General features: G+C 35.5%; 1 protein-coding gene and 1 long non-coding RNA gene across 4 annotated transcripts; both read right to left on the bottom strand.

Moving 5' to 3' along the window:
• Positions 1-1,997: 1,997 nt before the first annotated feature.
• On the bottom strand, positions 1,998-17,385 carry LOC103716731. Of its 3 annotated transcripts, none has more exons than XR_005506860.1 (7): positions 17,195-17,383; positions 16,265-16,343; positions 9,132-9,203; positions 7,680-7,760; positions 5,215-5,612; positions 3,177-3,223; positions 1,998-2,363 (listed from the first exon to the last, which is right to left on the bottom strand). XR_005506860.1 is itself a non-coding variant. In XM_039115590.1 (7 exons), exons 1-6 carry the CDS (start codon positions 17,314-17,316, stop codon positions 3,178-3,180), a joined length of 486 nt encoding a protein of 161 aa, XP_038971518.1. In that variant the 5' UTR covers positions 17,317-17,385; the 3' UTR covers positions 1,998-2,363; position 3,177. The 3 variants fall into 3 exon arrangements, 2 of the variants coding, with proteins under 2 accessions (XP_038971518.1, XP_038971519.1); XM_039115590.1 differs by having other exon boundaries at positions 5,215-5,300; positions 17,195-17,385; XM_039115591.1 differs by lacking the exon at positions 5,215-5,612 and having other exon boundaries at positions 17,195-17,384.
• LOC108511619 lies at positions 12,073-16,256 on the bottom strand. Its single transcript, XR_005506861.1, has 2 exons — positions 14,553-16,256; positions 12,073-14,460 (listed from the first exon to the last, which is right to left on the bottom strand). It is a non-coding gene; the product is annotated as an uncharacterized LOC108511619 (long non-coding RNA).
• Positions 17,386-20,659: the final 3,274 nt, after the last annotated feature.

The raw sequence follows: 20,659 nt of genomic DNA, 5'->3' as shown, positions 1-20,659 counted from the left end.
ACCTCCCGGCTTTCTCTACAACCTTAAACCGTTGACGTACATTGTAGATAGTCTTGATAGTCGTAACATTGAGGGCATCTCTTTCCTTCAATGTGGATAATATGTCCTTTGGACGAACCAAACTCTTCGACATATCCACTAACAATTCCGTCTCCTGCTCAGATAATCTCCCTGCATATGAGTGCCCCTCCAGATTCTCTGCAGCGGGATGATTGTGCACTCCACATACGACCAGTAATATCCAATCATCCGCAGTATCCAATTTCTTTCCTCTTAATGCAAAAGGGCATCCACACTTCTTTGTCCCACAGGCAGTCTTTATTCGCTTTTCTTTTTTGGTTCGGTACGTCCCACCCCTCTCACAACCTAACGTAATTCTGGGTTTCTTAGAAATGGTACCTGCATCAGATGATTTGATTACAACAACAAAACCATTTCGCCTCCCAGCTTCACGACACCAATTACACAAGTCCTCTCTACTCTTGAAGATCTATACATTAAACAATTTATGTAAGTACACAGTTGTAAAAATAGCTCGCTAAACTAATACAAAATTGCACAATACATTATAATACCTCGTAAGTTGTAAATTCGCTTGTGTAATCCAGTACAAATTCTGATCCAATTATACTCGATTCGGTTGTAGCATAGCCCTACATATAAAATAATTTATCACCAAGAATTAATGAATCAGAGGATCTGTTCGGCACAAAATTCAGCACGGCACGCGATTTGGCACCAGAAGCCTTCTGTTCGGCTGCACAGTGCCGAACAGAAGGCTTCTGTTCGGCTGCACAGAGCCGGACAGAACCTTTCTGTTCGGCACTGTGCAGCCGAACAGAAGGCTTCTGTTCGGCACCGGGCAGCCGAACAGAAGGCTTCTGTTCGGTTAAGGGTTGCCGAACAGAAGGCTTCTGTTCGGCACTGTTCAGCCGAACAGAAGCCTTTTGTTCGGCGATCCAGTGCCGAACGGAGCACGAACCGTGAAAAAAAAAAAATTTCGAAACAAGGTGGAACACGTACCTTTGCGGCCGATTCTTCGTTCCAAATCACTAGTTGCTTGTCCATGCTTCGAATGGGGCTTAAATCTCCTTCAAAGATCGCCTAAACGATGTAAATGGATCGAGGGGTTTAAGGGGGGTTTGAGGGGGGTTTTTTTTTTCTTTTCAAAACGAAACGGAGGAGGAGGAAGGGGGGGTGTATGAGAAAATTTCAAGGGCAATATGGTAATTACACTAAAGGTTAGTTTGGGTATTTTTTTTTTGGTTTTTGGGGGGTGTCCTGAGCAATAGGGGGGGTGTATATAGAACTACCCTATTCTTTCTTTATTGGTCTCTTTGACCCCCATTCTTGCTCCTAAATCAAAGGAAGCTCTTGTAGCATCTTTGCGTCATTTATTTTGCATGAATACAATGTGCATGCATTGCACTTCCTCGCCAAACTTTCATTGGGGCCCTAGGAAACCTTTTTTCCTTTTCAATATCGGCTGAAATGCTTCTTTCTAAATTAGAAAGGCCTCAAGTATTTTATGGTATGAAACTTCCATCAAATATGTTTTTTTCTTAAAAAGAAAAATATGACACCTAAAGGAAAGAGAAAAGAGGTAGGGAGGAAATTGCAATGGGTTCTCCAATTGCCTTGGGTTCTCATCTCATTGCCTTGCTTGCCATGACAGAAAGGGGAGAGCAAGAGATACGGTGGCTTTTACTTCCATATTTTTATGTTGTCACTGCCCCATCATCTTGGAAGAAGAAATGATAAAGAGAATCTTGAAAAGTTTTTGATCCTCTTTCTCATGTTTCCATTAGTTCAGCTAACACCCGAAATCCTTTTTGTGCAACTCTTGGCACCAGTAAGAAAGGTCGCGATAATAGAGGGCAGACAGGTTTGCTAACTTTTGTAGACACTGGATTTGGGCTCAAACCGAGAGCTTATCTTTCTCCCACTTCAAAAGTACTGAGAACATGAGAAGAAGATTTAAAAAGAAAAAAAAAAGGTACTAAGAACTGGCATAGAAATTACTTTATTAAGATCTGATACCATTCCTTTCAGGCATACAGAACTCCCTGTTATATGTACCAAGATCATAATATCAGGAAAAAATAAAAGGGGAAAACGAAGTAAAATATATGTGGGTCATCATCAGCAGTCAAAAGCACCGGCAGGTTATTCCCAGGTGAATTTGTGGATCATCACCGGTAGGTTCTTCCTTTTTTCTTTCACTCCGTAGACCGCATAACATTCATTATAAATCAGCAGAACTGAAACTGTATGACTATCCAAACAAGTACATGTCTAGGACATTAGGAATTTTAACAGCACCAGATATATGTTCTTTTCGCCACTTCCGCCTGATATTAGACCTTCAAAATAAAAAAATGACGAAGTTCAGTAACAAACCTTACTATGAACTAATAAATCCATATAAACTCAATAAAACCTACTTAAAATGCAAAGCATCAAAGTACAACAATACACTGGTTGAAACCAAAGAGCAAAAATTGCTCAAGGAGCACAACCAACTTGACAAAACGTCCATAAGGTCTTATTAGAGGCTCATCACTAACCACCGCCACCTCATTGTACATCCCAGTTGAAGTCCCACTCTCATCTCAGTAATGCGTGACTAGATTCTTGTTAAAAAGGATCACTTGTGTCATAGGAAGATGCGGATGTCTAGAAATTAACAATTAGGACTGCAAAAGAAATGAGCCAAGCCAAGGATCACTAACCATAAGCATTCAGCTAAGTTCATTTCCTAATAGAACAGGTTTGAACAAGTCTACAACAGAGACAAGGCCAGGAATCTGGTGTCCAGGCTTGGCTCATTTATAGTTGAACCTTGAATAAGACTTGAGATTGGCTTGTTTTGTCAGCGAACCAGCTTAATCAAGCTTATCATCAAGCCACGGCCCGTTCCCCTCTTTCTTTCATGGCCGCGGCCTCGGCCTCCGATGGCGGATCGTTCTCCCTCTCTCCCTCCCTCGCTCGCTCTCTCTCTCTTTCTCATCTTCTCCAGCTCCGGCAGCAAGCCGTTTTTAAAGCCAGAACTGTACCAATGAGCCACCGGTACAGCTCGAAACCGTCCGGTTCGGGACGGTTACGCATTCCATGCAATGAAATATCATATAAAGAAATCAGATTAAAAGGTCTAATTAGGTGGTGTGAGGATTTACCTTATTTAGCTGACCATATTTTAGTACCTTCCCCTCCTCTGATTTCCCTATAATTTATAAGACAACGTCATAAGAACTTGATTAACAAATTTAGGACTTAAAATCCTGCTCAAACTTGCAGTCTTGCACATTGATTGGCAACTATATCTGTAAGAGATACTTCACCATTAAAGCACATAAAACTAAACGAAAACAACAATTTAATATCATAACAATGGGATAATTTAGAGGAAAAGGAGATTTCAGCCAATTGGTATCACAGCACCAGTCTATCTGTTCATAATGTAGAATTTAAAAGCAAATTAATGTACATCTATATCTAAGTAGCAAGCCATCATCATCCTCTCACAGAAATAGAATGGTTCAGGAATCGGTATCAGCTTGTGCCAGATTGTGTTTAGGGATATCAGGGGGTTCTGTTGGGCCATATGCATACCCAAACCAAAATAATATTTGTTAGATCCAAACCCAAATCCAAACCAATTAAAATTCTATATCCATATGCAATATTGGACCCCGAAAAGGTCAGGTATCGATTCGTGTTTTTTAAAAATTATCAATACATGTAAAATGCTAACTCCTGAACTGAAAAACATGATAAAAATAATGATGTAAACAATATCAAAAATTATATCTACAAGATAGTATCCATTCAACAATTACTTTTGTTGCATATACATCTATGCAATCAAATGAGACGAGTGATAAATAACATAAAAGTAATCAAGCTCAGTATAGATATTAAATCATGAAAAACATACTGCAAAAAGGCTACCACAAATGACATGGACAAAAATTTGGTCTGATAAGATGGTCCACCATTTCACTACTCTCTAGATGTTTTTCTCTTTTATGATCAAAAGGAAAATTGAGAGATATACACATGGACATGTATGTACATATGTATGGCTGTATTTATAAGCATGTGTGTGTGTGTATATATATATATATATATATATATATATATATATATATATATATGTTTCTGTGTATGCATATATATGTTTTTGTGGATTTAGGTACACACCTACCTAAATCCAAATCCGATCTAACAAGGCTTCAGGTCTAATTTTGAAACCCAAAATAAATGCAATAGCTTATTGGGCTTATTTTTTTGTTTGCAGACCCTATATTTTGGGTCGGTTTCAGATGGTGTCAGTGGGTTATCAGCCTTCATTTACACCCTTAACTATGTTGGTCCATTTGATTTAATATTATACTGTGCCATACATAAGTTGTTGAAAGAAATGCCAAGAGACTAAAAAAATGACCATGAAAATGCTAGCATGGTAATAATATCAAATTGAAGGCATGCACCCTTAAAGTTTTGTTTTGTCTGCTGTAATTAGATGAAGAAAGAAGTTGCTAAAGCAGCATATGGTGATTCTGATGCCTGAAGAACTAAGGGTCCTTGTTAGCAATAAGGAAGCCAGATTCATCAAAAATCTACGGAACTTAGCGAGAAAGATGTAAAATTTCCATCAACATACGAGCAATCTAAATGCTTGCAAAGATGCTGGCTTTACTTGAATACCAGCATTTGCTAGAAACAAAGTTTAACTAGACTACAGCAAAGATGCTGGAACCGAGCATTCAGGCATCAATGGCAATAAGAACACAACAAACATTTCATGCAGCAGAAAGACACGGAGAATTAGTAGCAACTAGCAAACAACAACAGGATATCTGACATCAAGCATCAATTACCAGTATGTCATTTTATTAAAACATTTATTTGCTATGAATTATTGCATCTAAATTGTTCATCTTTCTGAGAAGCTAATTACTGAAAACAGTTAATGTCGCATGAATACTTCTGCTTTCCACTTAATATTTACTTCTTGTTTTTTCAAAAATGATATTTTATTATACTTAACTAACACAAAGAGGTTTGACATCACAAAGTAAATTGAAGTATATATTCCCAATACATAAGTTTTGAATCCATGTAAAGTTTATTGTAAGTATCACTACACACAAATAAAGGAGGAATATTACATTGGCTTACAAAATAATAGGAATCAATTTTCTGACTTGCCTTTCGTGCTTTAATGAGTCGTCCCAGATCCTTTCAATGATCTGCATTGTGTTAAAGGGATATCCATATGATCTGATCGATTGCTCCTGCAGTAGCAATGGAACCAGGAAAAGTATATAGAAAGACAATTCTTTTCTATTCTATTCTATTAGTAAAGTATTAGTTAGTAATCCTAGCTCGGTGAGTCCTTTCTTCCGTGATGAACTGTTGGCACCAGTCATACATTTTGTCTTTGTAAACTGAGGAGAAAGAGGACTCCGCAGGAAGAAGGTTGTGCCATGAGGGAAGCTAAAAAATTAAACTCCTTGAATATACAACATGGATTCCAGCACTGTAATGGAGTTGAACCCTCATGTCACTCCGAATAAATCAGTCTTTAAACAAAGGTAATTCTTAACCTACAAGGCGAGAGGACAGCGAGTTACAAATTTGGTAGGACATGTATTTCTATTACAATTAAATTAATAAATAAAAATGAAGTAGTCAATGGCTTACAAAATATCATCATAATTCATGCATATAAGTCCCAGCGGAACAGTCTTTCTTGAATCCTAAAACTCCCATCTACTCACCAAAATAAATCCATCGATACTATACTATAAGCTCTCCAATCTTATTAACCATTTAATGATGATCATGCAGCCTTTCCAAAATTCATATGTGACCTTTGTTAAGTAGTGAAAATAACTAATAGAATTTTCAATTTTAAACATTGTTAAAATATCGTTAGTACAGCCTTTATTAAACTTGAAATATTGTAATAAGTATAACCAATTTATTAATCTTAACCATTTATTCATATAGCCTTCTCAATAAATAATAGAATAAATTTACCTATCATCCCTGCAGGTTATTGCTCTATTAACCATTGTGCAAATAGGGTCTGAACCTATTGCAACATCACTAATAGGTTTAGACATTTAGGACTCGTTTGGTTTGCGGAAAGAGAAGGAGAAAAAGTATGGTCAGTGAAAAAACAAAAAAATGCCTCTTGTTTAGTTGCAGTTTTCAAAAGAGAGATAAAAAAGTAACATTCCCATGAAAATAATATTTCTATGTTTCATGAGAAAGAAAACTCCAAGGAGGATATAGGAAAGCTACTTTCCCACCGGTTGGAAATTGAAGTCCCTTTTTTTCCAAAAGTATCCTTAAGCCATCAAAATCCATGGATAAGGTCTTTCCCTTTATTAAGGGTATAATAAGTATTTCAGACAACTTTAATAGAAAAGTTGATGCTCAACCAAGCATAAGCCACTCTGGAACGTGCCACTTTCCCATTATAAACCAAACATGACAAAACAGGCATCAAATTCCTAAGAATCATGTTCCCACGAAAAACATTTCAGTGAGGAAAAATTCTTTCCACGTACCAAACACATCCTTAACACCAATAACCATGAATTAATACATACATTAAGTTACTACAATAAAGGAGGTCTATAGCCACAGTCAAAACTACAATTAAAAGTACAGACAGCCCTTGTTATAACTTTTACCATTGGATGGTACCACTGCATTGGCTGTCATTGTTACCATCTACTGTAACAATCCAGCTGACCTCGGTTAAAAAAAGCTGTAGCCATGGACTTGGGCTAAAATACAATGGTGGTTAGAAATCATCAACATAGAGTTCTGCTTGGTTACAGTATGGATTCGTAGGACAATCTTCATTGCAATGGTCAAGCAACCATTGCTTTTGCCAATACATTATGACACTTATAACCACCAGAACGAAAAATTCATTGTCACTTAAATATGCAATAACTTATAGCTAAACAGTATCCAAACTCCATAGTTACAGTTAGAAACCCTGGCTATTTGACCTCTGGTGCAGTGGTTTTGATCATGAATTTATATTTATATTTTACTTGTGGCTCTGACCATTGTGATAGGTAAAAAAAATGTATACTTGACATCATAATTTAGATTGATAGCTTACATTTTGCCAGCTTTCTAATTGTATCTCTTATGCAATCACATTTAGCTATAAACATCAAAAACTAAAATCATTGGTGAAACTTAAATTAGGAACAATGTCTTCTGTGCAGTCTATAACCAATATAAAAATTCACCCATCTACCAATATGTAAAATCCCAAATCAATTAATAACTAAAAGTCATGCATATAACATCTTAACATTTAAAGAATTTAGTACCATTTTACAAGCATAATCAACACCATAAGTCAATAGAATAATCCACATGAAAATTTATATATAGCAGCAAACATCATCATCAATATCTAAGTCTTAAAATAAAGTGCAATATCCATTGGTAAACTCAAATCTAAACCTAATAAATTATAAGGATAAAATGCATCATAATTGGAAGCCTCATATTGTGTGTTCACGTGCAAAACAGAAAAAAGGACAACTAGTTAATGATGAACTTTAAGAAAATTCTCTTCAATGTCGCTGTGGTGTTTAAAACACTATGCAAAATAAACCATTCATATTTCTGTTTACCATGCTGAGGGATAATGACTTGACAATGAAGAGCCCATGCAGATTTGACACATAAACAGGAGCATTAGAGGCATCTAGCACCTGTCAAAGAGAAAAATCCAACACATTGCTCATTTAACATGAATATCTGGCAACATCATCCATCTCTTCATAAATTTCTTCATCTGCAATTTATTCTACTCTTATGAGTCATATAGCTACTAAACAAATGCAAATTTCTGCAAATTCTGATACTAAATAGGAAACTTTAAAAGATTATGGACATAAATTCAACTCTTATCCATCATCAATAACAAGCCAATACTAGCAAAACACAAACATTTCTTTTTCATAAGCTCATCTAAATAATAATGAGTTGTATTATTATGATCATAGCAAGCACACTAATCTTAACAATGTAAACAAACTCAAATGAAAACCATAACTTTGGCATAAAACATCTCAAGATTATGGTAGTGATGGTAATGGTGGTGGTAATGGAGTATGATAATGCATGTAACCTTCATTTATATCCATCTCAAAGATTCTTTCCGTATTCACTTTCTTGTTTTAATTTATTTCATATATTTGGATGGCACCATAAACATGGAGTAAGTTGGTTACTAGAATTATTTTCCAAATATCACAATTCACGATTGAAGAGAGTAATAGATAGATGCCACCATAAATTTACTAGCATCTCTCTCTACCTTCTATATTGAAAATTAAAATTATTGACTAAAACACCCACCCATAAACTCCAAAAAATAACATGTTCAAAAGGCGATCCACCTAACAAGGATGAATGTACTAGAAATGAACACCAAATCCATTCATGATAAAAAAAAAAGTCAAAGAATAAAAGCTCTAACAATTCGAGCACCTCATTCAAGGCAAAAGCCAAAAGAAGATAAAAGTCAATTCACATTGATGAAAAATAAACTGGTACATGCTTGTTATCCCTGTCCAAGTATTGATCCTGTAACCAAATCATAGATTAGGCATTTCAAAATCTCATCTATGTACACATGGTGCCAAGTAAATCTACAACCCGACACTAAATCTCATTCCATTTTCCTAAAGTGATATCGAATTGTTGAAGTCAAATTCAAACCTTCCAACATAATACTAACATGAAATAACTAACTTTAAATGCAGTCCATAAAACTTGCAAACTATTTACTAACCTATTGTTCATATATATATATATATATATATATATATATATATATATATTGTGTGTTTTTTTCAACCATGACTCCTGTCTACAGTTTAGTGTTGACCCCTAGTTGCCTTAGACACCATAATGCAACTTCTAGGAATCAAGGGGTTACAAGAAGAAATAGAACAAAAGCATAATTTTGACTGATATTTTCAGTCTTTATATTTCAATATCATGTGCAGGAACAAGATTGCAAGCATAGCTTTAATACAATACAAAGAAGTAAAACTAAATGCGAATAACTCTTCTACCTTGAGATTGAAGTCCAACCACCTCATTCTCGTTATATTTCTGGAAATCAGAACCAAGAGCTCAAGTGCAGCCTTCATAAGTGCAGTTTTGTCAGGACGACATCATGTGGCCAGAAAATTCTCTCATTAGATTGGAGAACAAAATATTTGGTAAAGATAAAAAATCCTCAAAACTCAAAAAGTAACAATTAGTTGAATTAATAAATCTATGTTTATTCATAACAAGTGAAAAGGAACAGCTCAGCTCCCCTGAACATGACAAAAAGAAAGATGTTATACCATGAGCCCTTGCTTATGGATGGGATGTAAGAAAAAAACTATATCCCGACCAAGAAAACTAATAGAAAGCAATGAAAGGAGAGTTATATTATGTATGTTTTTTAGTAACACTTGGCTCTAATTTGTAAAATTTCAAAACATGACAGTTTTCAAAATCACTGTCATTAAGTATTAACAACTTACTCTAAAGACTTGTTTGGGTCATGGGAAAAGGAAAAAAAGTGTGATCAACAGAAAAACGAAGAAAGACCTCTTGTTTGGTTGGAGTTTTCAAAATAGAAAGAAATGGAAAAGTAGTATTTCCATGAAAATAAGATTCCCATATTTCATGAGAAAAAAAAAAACCATGAGGGACATGAGAAGACTACTTTTCCACCAATTAGGAATTGGAATCCTTTTTTCTCAAAACTGGCCTTAAGCCATCAAAATTCATAAGATATTTCTCTTTAATAAAGGTACAATAGGTATAATAGATATTTCACCCAACTTTCTCATGAAAGTAGATGCTCAACCAAACATAAGCCACTCTGGAATATACTACTTCTCCATGGTCAATCAAACATGCCAAAAGCATTTTTTTCAAGAATCATATTCTCATAAATCAACTTTTCAGAAAAAGTATTCCGATAAGAAAAAATTCTTCCCGCGAACCAAACGAGTCCTAACCGATTAGGTTGACTATGACCAAAAATCCACAACTAAAGGGCTAATTTGTTGTAAATCAAGTCAGAAATGATAAGAAGACTTGACAATAGATGGAAAAGCTGTGAATGATCCAAAGGTTTATCTAGCTATTATATAAACAAATTTTTTATCCATAAATACCCTTCGTTCACAAAATTGATGAAAAGGACTTGACAATAGATGGAGAATTTGTGAATGATCCAAAGCTTTATCTAACTATTATATAAACAAACTTTCTTATCCTTAAAAACCCCTGGTTTACAAATTGATGAAAAGGAAAAAAGCAAGCTACTTTCACACCCTAAGCAACTATTTTGCACCATATAAACCAGCACAGAAAAATAAGGATCGGTCTACTAAAACAATATTAAACAGAAAAATTAATTGAAAGACCTGCAGAATATATAACCTAGAAGTCAAAAATGATGTCATCAATAAAAGGAGTGAAATTCATATATGTGGATGCACCCCACCAGAGTAGCAAATGCAGATCTAGGATCGCCAATAAAGCATCTAGAAGGATTGTGAGCATGAATGGATTATTTATGAAATTCAATATTATTGATTATAACTTTTGGAAGGGGGGAGGAGAAAGCAAAAATCATTGAATGTATATATTTTGTTAGCAAACAGAAAAAATAATACTTGCAAAGGACATATTAAGCCAACATTGCCAGCTGAATGATAACTATTTTAATAGGAAAATCTCCAGCCATGCTAGGACACTCTTCTGTCCCAAAAGAAAAGGACTAATAGTGCACTATTTCTTTTCTATATGTCACATAACATAAAGACACACCAATCCAAGCATTCATGCAAATTGTTCCAACTGAAAGTGAACAATAGTGCCATATGTGCCGTTGTCAAAGATTGGCACAGCACACATGTCAGCATACTTTGGACTTGTGACTAATAAATTAAATGCACAAAAGTGCAGTTCTGATATTGCTTAACCTGTGCAATATAAAGAGTCCTAATTCTCCATACACACCAACCAATGCCTGTTATATACCTTGGGCCCATTTTCTTATACTTCAAGTAGGAGCTACTTGTTTAATATATGCTTCAGTGGGAGAATTATAGTACAATAAAGAATCAAGCACAACAGATGACCCTATAATCAGACAATACTTGTGACAATACCTCATAATAAACAAAACTAAAAGATTAGAACACTAAATTACGATGAAAGTAACTATCTTTACAGATTACTTGAAGATCAAAAAATATACATTTACCTTACAAGGGGTGATTAAATATTTTCTTAAACAACAAATAGAAGCCAACTTTACGGATTCTTTGCTGTGAAAAACAACAAAATTGCTACTCATGATATATCTCAAAGACCTTCTTCATAACTCTTTGCAACCCTGTGAACCAATATGTATTTGCTTAAACTTGTTCAAGAGAACTACTCTATGTAATGATAAACCTAAACTCTAGAGCAAGGTTTTAAATCTCATGGGATAGGGGCATCCCAACTTCCCCACAGAATTGGATGACCCACGTCCTGCCCCATCCTGGTGACTCTCACGGTCAAACATCCAATTGCCTTTTTCTTCTTTCTATTTATCTCTCCCAACCCACTCCTTATGATCTAGCCACCTAATTAAGATCCAACGGTCTTGATCAAGCCATGAAGCAAATTGGCATCCTGTCCTGTTGGGCCAAACCAGGTAAACATTATCATCCTCTTAATGTTGCCATTTGTGATATTTCCTTATCCAACGCTGCTGTGGGGCCCATAAAAGGATCTTATAAGGTGGGCCTCAGTTATTATTTCTGCTATTTAATATCACTTACAAACACCTAAAACGCATATGTAAAATTAAACCCCAATGCCCATAATGTGGGTCCGGCCGTCAACACTCTTCTGCTTCCCATGTTCGCCGCCTCATCTCTCAGTCTCTATAGCTTTGGTCTTTTCTTTGTCGCAATCCAAGAAAAAAATGAGACATAGATTCCCCCCTAATTCCCGATAGATCCTATTCATGGATTAACGAAAATGTGCAAAAGCTCTATTTGCCTCTGCCATTCTATGAGTCTCTTCCTTTTTGCATATGGCATCGCCACTCCCTTTGGCAGCATCTATTGCAGGAAAAGGATAATGTCCAACTTAGAGTTGTCAATTATATCCTTTATGGAAATGGCAAGTCAATTCGAGGAATTTATCACACAAGTATTCAATTAGTTCGGACTTGCTTAGTATTGAATTGGGACCAAGAAAAAAATGGTTCTATAGAAGAGGTTCATGCTTCCTTTGTTGAGGTAAGGACAAACGATCTGATTCGCAATTTCATAAGAATTGAGTTAGTCAAGTCCACTATTTCGTATACCGGAAAAAGGTATGATAGGGCAAGTTCTGTATTGATTTCCGATAATGGATTAGATCGCACCAATATCAATCCTTTTTATTCCAAGGCGAAGATTCAATCACTTACCCAACATCAAGGAACTATTGGTATTGGTACGTTGTTGAATCGAAAGGATAATAGAAACCACCATCACCTCGAGCAAGCCCTCGCCACCAATTTCTCCTCTCCTTTCTCTTTGAAACCCAGGTAGACAAAAACCCTAATCTATCTCTTCATTTCATGATCTCTTCCTGGAGGTCTTTGTCCATCTCCATAGATCGAACAACTAGGAAGTCCATGGAAGTACCACAAATAGAGGGATGCAACTCCGAATCCATGATCGGCTCCATGTGGCAATGGATCGGCACGCAACTAGCAAGCAGAGATTGACTAGAGAGGATGTCGACCCTCTTCTTCCTTTCTCTTTGCCTCCAATGCTTACAAAGGATGCCGGTCACCAAATTTGGCATGCCGCCAACCTTCATCCTCCTCCTCCCCCCTCTCTCTCTCCTATTTGTTCCTTATTGCATGCCAAAGAAAGCAGCCATCACCGAATCTTAAGCTTTTGGTGGCATTGGATTCGGAGATGCAGACGTGGTAATGCAGAGCGATGCGGAACCGTCACGAGGGGATGTAAGTGCGACAGGGGCAAACCGGTTGTCTCACTCATGGCCCAACCTAGATCCTAGATTCTCATGGAAATGGGTTGGGATGTGTGTGAGGTCCCCTATCCTTGCAGGATTTAAAACATTGCTCTAGCATGTTGGTTCATCCATGAGACGTCTGGTCATTCATAACCACATCTTTTCCTCTCCACCACTCTAATTAGCTTACTTTACCATGTAGGAAAGATGCAGGAAAAGTGCATCAAGCATAATTTAGATTAATCATATGATATGAATAACAAATACATCCATACACACTAGGAATTCACTATTCACAACAATTATGTTGTCTCTCACATGCAAACATGCTTTTTCAAAATCCTCTTTGAATCAGACTATCAGCATCAAACATCTACCATTTGAATGTTAAACCCAACTTTCAAGTGTTGGGTTGTTGGTGCATCTATACTTTGTGCATCTCCAAACTTTAGAAGCGCTCATCCATAGGCCTCCCATCCTTGTGATTTTTGTCTCAAGAAAAAGCTAAGCCTGGATTGATTTTATCAAACCTTGTTTGTTACCATGAGATAAACATCAATAAGTTAATTTGTTATGATTTAAAAGCCAAATATACAAAATGAATGGGAAGTTAAGCATAGAAAGGCCCAAAAATTTACCTCCTTGTAGGCTCATTAAATATTCATGCCTGATAAGAGCTTAGCCATTGCTTTGCTTGGTTGCCTTAATTATTACATAGTGGTCCAAAAACCACTAAAGAATAAATGACTTAGTTTACATTTTAAAAGCTAAAAAGGAAAAAAATCAACTTGTGGACCATTACGGTATTCCCTAGTAATAAAAATTTGGGTATAAAATCCAAAAATAACTAAAAGGTTTTGTGCACTTGAGCTCATGTTGTTAATTTGGGTAATCCATAATTACCTTCAATTAGGGGTAGCAATGTTTACTTGCCTAACCCCAACCACTCTAGACTCAACCACCTAACCCATCAAGTTAGATCTTACTTCGCTCACCAGCAGGTTAGGCTTGTGTTTGAGTTGATGATGCATGACCTATATGATACCAATAATTTACATTTCTGTTGCTAATCATAAGAAACTCCATACTCACTATAACGCCAAAGTGACTTCACTAAAAGATTTTCAAAGCATCACTAAAATTCTTTTTAAAACATAAATTGTTGGGATCGACGAACCAATGAAAAATATGGGCCATTGCATGAAAATTAGAGCTTTGATGTTGGCGAGCGAAACTCAAATATGGAACCAGAGAACAAGCATGCACCACGTTGCTCTTCCGATTATCTATAACTTCCTTCAATCAACCATTCTATGACCCACTCCACCCCACCACTTGTAATCCTATGTCTTGACAATCCTTGCTAGCCTGCCAAAGGAAAGAATTATGACTATTGATGCTATGCCATCAAGATAGGCAATACCAACCTCACCCCACCATTAGAATGGCTAGCTACCAACCTTGTCCTCCATCAAGACATGCTCCACCCTCCACATGTTTTTTCCTTCAGCTGCCCTATTGTTGTCACCTTGTAGGAAGTGAAGTATACAAGTTAGTTATGATTCATTCTTAATTACTGGCGAACATGTTTAGGTCATCCACGTTTGACCTGCTAGAATTTTGCGGTTAGGTCTGGGTCAAGCACAATTTAATTTAAAAGTGGAAGCAACCTGACCTAACCAGGACAACCTTACCCGCAATAAACTCCTAGAACTATGGGCTCATATGACCACCACAAGGAAAAAATAAAAGCCAAACTAATACTTTAAATGACACAAGAAAATTCTTTTGGTTGATTGTGCTAACTAAAGTGCTTGATGTTAATATAGATCAAGTACTAATCATGATAAGCATACATGGACACTGTAAGGGATATGTAAACTGCCAAAATTGATCATCAATAAATGGAGAGAACAATCTACATGTAGCAATTTTGTAGGCGTAGTTGCTAAAAGTTTCTTTTTTGAGTTTTCCATTTTGCAATTTCTTCTAGAGCTTAACCAAAAGAAGGAAATGCATCGGATCTATAAGAGCTTACCCGAAAAAGTTGATTTTAAAGTTTTTATCAAGTTATTATGATACCAAATTTATTGTACATAAGGGTTGTATATGGTAACTTATTGTCATTTCTTAATATCTTTTTCCCTAGGAAAAATAAGGCCTTTTCAGGTTTTGAAAAGATTAAGTATTATTACATCAGGATTCCTAAATGATTTAGAGAAAATGCAATTATTTTCACACAAATTTGGTTATCCCAATGCTCTATCTCATAGAAAATTCTATGATCATACATTAGACTATGTTAAAATTGTAAAAATGATGAAAAATAATCTACTTCATCATCTTTTTGGAATTTTATATTTTGAGAAGCACTTTTTGATTGTTTTGGTGTCAAACAACCAAACGATATATCCAATAGTCCTAAACAATATAATTCATGTGTATCATTATTTCTTATGTCCTGTTACATTTTTTTCATTATTGTTTTTAAATAACCCTAAATTATTTGTCATTTCTATACAATTTCAACATTTAAACAGATGAACTAATGCCAGCATTGCCAAACTTGCCAAAGTTGAAACTTAGCTAATAGGCAGGTCCAATCTAAGACCAAGTTTTTGAACCTTGGGTTATTTTTTATACAGAATACAGCAATCTGGTACAAGTTCATTGGACAACTCATATACCTGTTTTTCATTACATTAAGAAAAATAAATACATATCAGTGCAACAACATAAGCACATGATTTCCTTTCCATTAACTGAAAAAACTGATGAGAAGATGGAAAGGGTAATTCTAATGGCTGATACTAGCATAAGCGCACGAGGTACAGCTGCTCATGATCCACATTTTTTAAGAAGAATAAGATTTGAGAAAGAGCTATTTTCTTTGGGAATCCAGAGCAAGATAATGAAGAAATGCAGCATTACATCAATAAAAAAAACACTAACTGTCTTGCAAGGGAATTTAAAAAACAGTCGATTTTCCAGCTGTCATGTTACAAATGAGAGGAGCTTTCTGATCATCCACAACAATCCAAATGATATTGGGTTACAACATGTCCTTTAATCACTAGAAATTCTCATAGTCTTTTTCACATATATTTTTTGATTGCTAAGTGTTCCTAGAAAATAATTCATGTATTCAATGTTCATGATTTTAATAGAGTACCTCTCTTTTATATTTCCTAAACCACCCATTCCAAGTAAAATCTTCAGAACAAATAGTGCCATCATGTTGTAACCAAAACCTGATACAAAACAAGCAGAATCAGAAATGAAGAGGGTAACATATGAAAAAACATGCTCGGCAAAATGAAAAAAGCAGATATTTTAAAGTAATTTATAAATGGTAGCATTCATATTATGATCATTAAGCCCTCGCAGTCACCTGTCTAAATGCATATTTGATGATATTTGCATCGCTCAAGACAAAACAAAACCGATATGCAAGATTAAATTTGTCCTCCGTAAATCAATCATCACATAATATTGGACCGGATCATCTTAATCACTGAGATCAGCAAATGTACAATAGACAGTGTATTCTTCTAGATTTTGTACGGATGTGTTCAATAGTAGCCTGGGACAATTTTGTGCAAAAAAAACACCACACAGTATTTTACAGGACGTGCATTTTCCTGATAACCGCGCAGTTGCCCGGACACTTTTGGGAGACGAATTCATTTTGGCTTCACATAACCTTATTTGGAGAAAGATTATCCCAATATTTCACCGCTGATATATGCAAACCAATATATTCAAATGCTGGCCATGAAGCATAAATAGGAATTTCTGAGGAGAAGTATAAACAAGAAAATCTATTTTTATCCAACGATCTTAACATTAATTAACAAAAAAATGCATCATGACCTAACATTTATGAGATCAAGAAACCCGGCAAATACGGCGATACGATATGATAACAAAAAAAATCTGGATGTGGAAACGAAAGACGGGAAGACTTAGGGAAAAAAAAAAGGAAACGTTTCGATATCTAATGATTAGGGTTTTTTTTAAAATAGAAGGACAAAGGAGAGGGTTGAAATTTCTACCAAAAAAAGAGAGAGAAAAAAAGGTAGAAGGTTGAAATATTCGTTACCTTGGGAGATTGAGAGCAGTATCGTGTTCTGGCTCGTCGTCTTCATCATCTTCGTCATCGTCGCATCCTGGCGGTCTCCAACAATGGGAGATTGACGAGATCGGGAGGAGCTTCCGCCCCATGGATGGGGAATTGGGGAAGACGCCGACCGTGGGCGGAGAGAACGAGAGGGCTCTTCGCTGCCCCTATCTTACTTTATTTATATATTTATTTCTCCAAAAAGAGCCTGCCACGTGGGATGCATGTAACAAAGATTACGCGCATGGCTGTGATTCGCTGCTTCGATGTTTCTGATTTTCTTGAGAAAATTGTGCTCCAGTCCTTGGTTGCATCCTATTTAAATAGTTTCCATGTCTCATTTAATATTCAGTCTCCAATGCACTTCCTTTCCACCCCAGAAAAGGTTTGTTCTTAACATGTGGCATTTGAATTCAGAATGAGTAATAGTGGGATCAAATTTAATTCTACACGAGTTTAGGTCAATGCTTATTATCTCTAAATTTTAGAATTTGCCTATTACGCAAACGAAAGAACTTTTCTTATTGAACATAAATCCTCTGCGATGCGTGTATAGTACCACAAAGTGCCTTACAACCATGGATGGCCACCATCAGAAAATGTACAACTATTACACAAAGCAATCTACGAGCTTATGTCGTATCATACATGGTGCACGTTGTTTGATAGCAGTTCAAATGACGGTCATCCATAGTTGCATAATACTCTGCAATGCGCCAGCTGCACCGTGCACAGGATTCTTGTTGTTTCTAAACTTTGGGAGAAAAGAGTCTGTCTCAAGCTCATGAACTATGTAAACTACTACAAGCCTCATGAGCGACCTATTACGATGTGATGTAAATATTGTCTTTTGTTCTAAGATTCAAGCTCTCTCATAGTTTCTGTAAAACTATCCAGTGCATTGTCATAAATGTACTCAACTAGTTTGCAAAAGTCTTCAGTTTGAGCCAAGTCATCCTACTAAACCGAGCTCAAGCTATGTATGTATATTGTCCAAAGCTAGGCTCAAATACAAGTAGAGCAGGGAGGAGCTCAAGTTTTTCAAATGATGAAACTTTTGGTCCACGCCCCTAATTTCTCTCTACTATTTTTTACTCATAAGGTTGGAATGACTGTGAATGCGACTTGCATTTGGTTAGAAGGGGACTCCACAACCATAATATGTTGGATTAACTTAGATATGATGATAGGGGAGACATTCCTTATCATTTGATCTTGCATAATATTTGGAACTATATGTTGAGGGGCTCCAAAGCTTGTAAGACTTTTTACATTCTCCGAGAAGGAAAAAAACCCAAGACTAGTTAGCTAGAAGAGTGATTAACACCTGGCAGAATTTGTCTTGGTTTGATTACTATTTTTTTTGTTATCTCTCTTTTTTGGTACAAGCAACGAAGAATAACTATCCTATTGAGTTAGTGTTGGAGATTTTAAATTTTCTGTCTTAAATGATTTAAATTTTTGTAAAAAGAAGTATATATATATTCAAAAGGTTCCTAATTTTTAAAATCCATTCTTAATAATCCTATATTGGATACTTAAATGCAAACATGCTTGCATGTATTAATGTCCGATTCTTCTAAGGACATGTTGGGCTTTAGGAAAGATAGGCTGGTGACCATGCATGCACGCTTGCTCCTTCAGCTCGACTTAGCCATGTCGTGCACGTGCATGTGCGCATAGCGAAGCATAATGCGAGTGCTTATTTGTTTTTAGAACTATAATGTAAGTATTACGTTTTAATTTGATTTGATTTGATTTGAATTTGAATTCTTGGTTGACTTATTGAGAGAACTGAACATATAAAAAGACTTTGGGTCCCAGATGTGAGTTATGGTTTTGGTGATTCTCCAATCCAGCACTGAACTCGACACCAAACTCAAATCCTAACCCAAAACCAAATATACATGACATTTAATACCCTTTATATTTAGTATAAATCTAAATTACTAGCTTCATGAGAATAGCTATCAGATAATTCCAATCCTCTATCCCACCCAATTTGGTTATTTATACATGAAAATTTTGAAATGAATAAAAAAATTTAAGTAGTTTTTGATTTTTCGATTTTGATTTTGGATTTGCAATTTTTTGGCTCACGGTTATGGTTTTTAAATTCAAAACCATTTGGTTTCAGCTTCGATATTTGAGGTGGTAGTGAAGTTTGGTTTTTATTTTGGCTTTTTTCACTAATAGCATCAAATCTATCTTATTGACATTCCTACATTATACTAATACTCTAGATTTTGATAGCTCTCCATTCTTGCTCCCTTTTTCTACTTTTTCATTTTTTTTCCTTTTCTACTTTCTCAGCACTTGAAAAAGTTGTTGGGTCAAACCTTGATTCTGCTTGTGGTAGAAGGATTCAAGCTTAGCCAAGTTAGCTGTACCTTAGGATGGTTTCACCGTAGACCGCACGAAATAGTGGATTCTATTCTTAAGGCAATGTCTTTACGTCGATCCAACGTTGTCTCATTTTCGTCTATTTTTTACAATTTGGCTTATTATTATTTTGATATCATTAGCTTTATGCAACATTCGCAATTCCTAGGAAACCACAGATCCAATAATTTGATAAGGAAATTTTACTTACTCAGAAGTTGCTGGTATTTGTATACTTTAATGCATTATAAATTTTGTGATGATTGTAAATATTTAGTGAATAGTATCTTCTCTATAAGAAAAGTTTAAATCTTTTTCTTTAAATCTTTACAAAATCAATTTACAGAGAGAAAAGATCTTGCTTTGAAATGTGTTGAGAAAATTAGTTTAAATTCTTAAAACAATTCATGCTACTTGCTGCTATAAACTCTATGCAATATTCGAACTCCTCAAAATAAAATCCTATAATTTGCTGATTTCAAATCTGTGCAGAAAACAAGTTCAATTTTTTAAAAGAAAATCCGAATAATTACTACTTTGAAATCTATTTAAAATCTGCTGTTCTAAAATTCGTGTAAAAGCCGTTAAATCAATTTAAAAAACGAATTTTTTTTCTGTTGTTTTAAAAATAATACAGAAATTTCTAAAAAAGCAACTAAAATCTAAAAAATTATCACAGCTGCTTTGATAACCGTACAAAAGTTAAAAAAATTGTCAATTTGCTAGATAAATCATCTTGTTTGCATATAACCTAGTCCTCCGCTCATCTATTATAAGATAAAATTAAAGATGAGTAAGGGCCACTTTTCTTTGCCTATACTGAAGGATAAAAGTGAAGTTTTACAAAAATAATTCAAAGCTGTGAGAAAGGTTAAGGCAAAATGGAAGATAGAAGATATACGAAGAAGACTAGAAAAATTATACTTTGAATCTTTCTATATATATTAAATACATCTAGTCTAGCAAATGAGGAGGATAAGTCGGAGTGAAATAGTTAGAAGAAAATGACAGAAAGGGAAGAGTAGCTCTATATACAAGATCCTTACGGATGGAGACTATGGCTTT

Source organism: Phoenix dactylifera, chromosome 18, assembly GCF_009389715.1.
Source record: "Phoenix dactylifera cultivar Barhee BC4 chromosome 18, palm_55x_up_171113_PBpolish2nd_filt_p, whole genome shotgun sequence".
Taxonomy (NCBI): domain Eukaryota; kingdom Viridiplantae; phylum Streptophyta; class Magnoliopsida; order Arecales; family Arecaceae; genus Phoenix; species Phoenix dactylifera.
This window is presented reverse-complemented; position numbering and strand designations above follow the sequence as displayed.

Coding starts and splice junctions, on each gene's coding strand:
- LOC103716731 (XM_039115590.1), bottom strand. CDS start 17,316: ATGGGGCGGAAGCTCCTCCCGATCTCGTCAATCTCCCATTGTTGGAGA. Junction 9,204..16,264: donor TTAGGAAATATAAAAGAGAG/GTACTCTATTAA, acceptor GCACTTATGAAG/GCTGCACTTGAGCTCTTGGT. Junction 3,224..5,214: donor GACTCATTAAAGCACGAAAG/GCAAGTCAGAAA, acceptor TATAAATTATAG/GGAAATCAGAGGAGGGGAAG.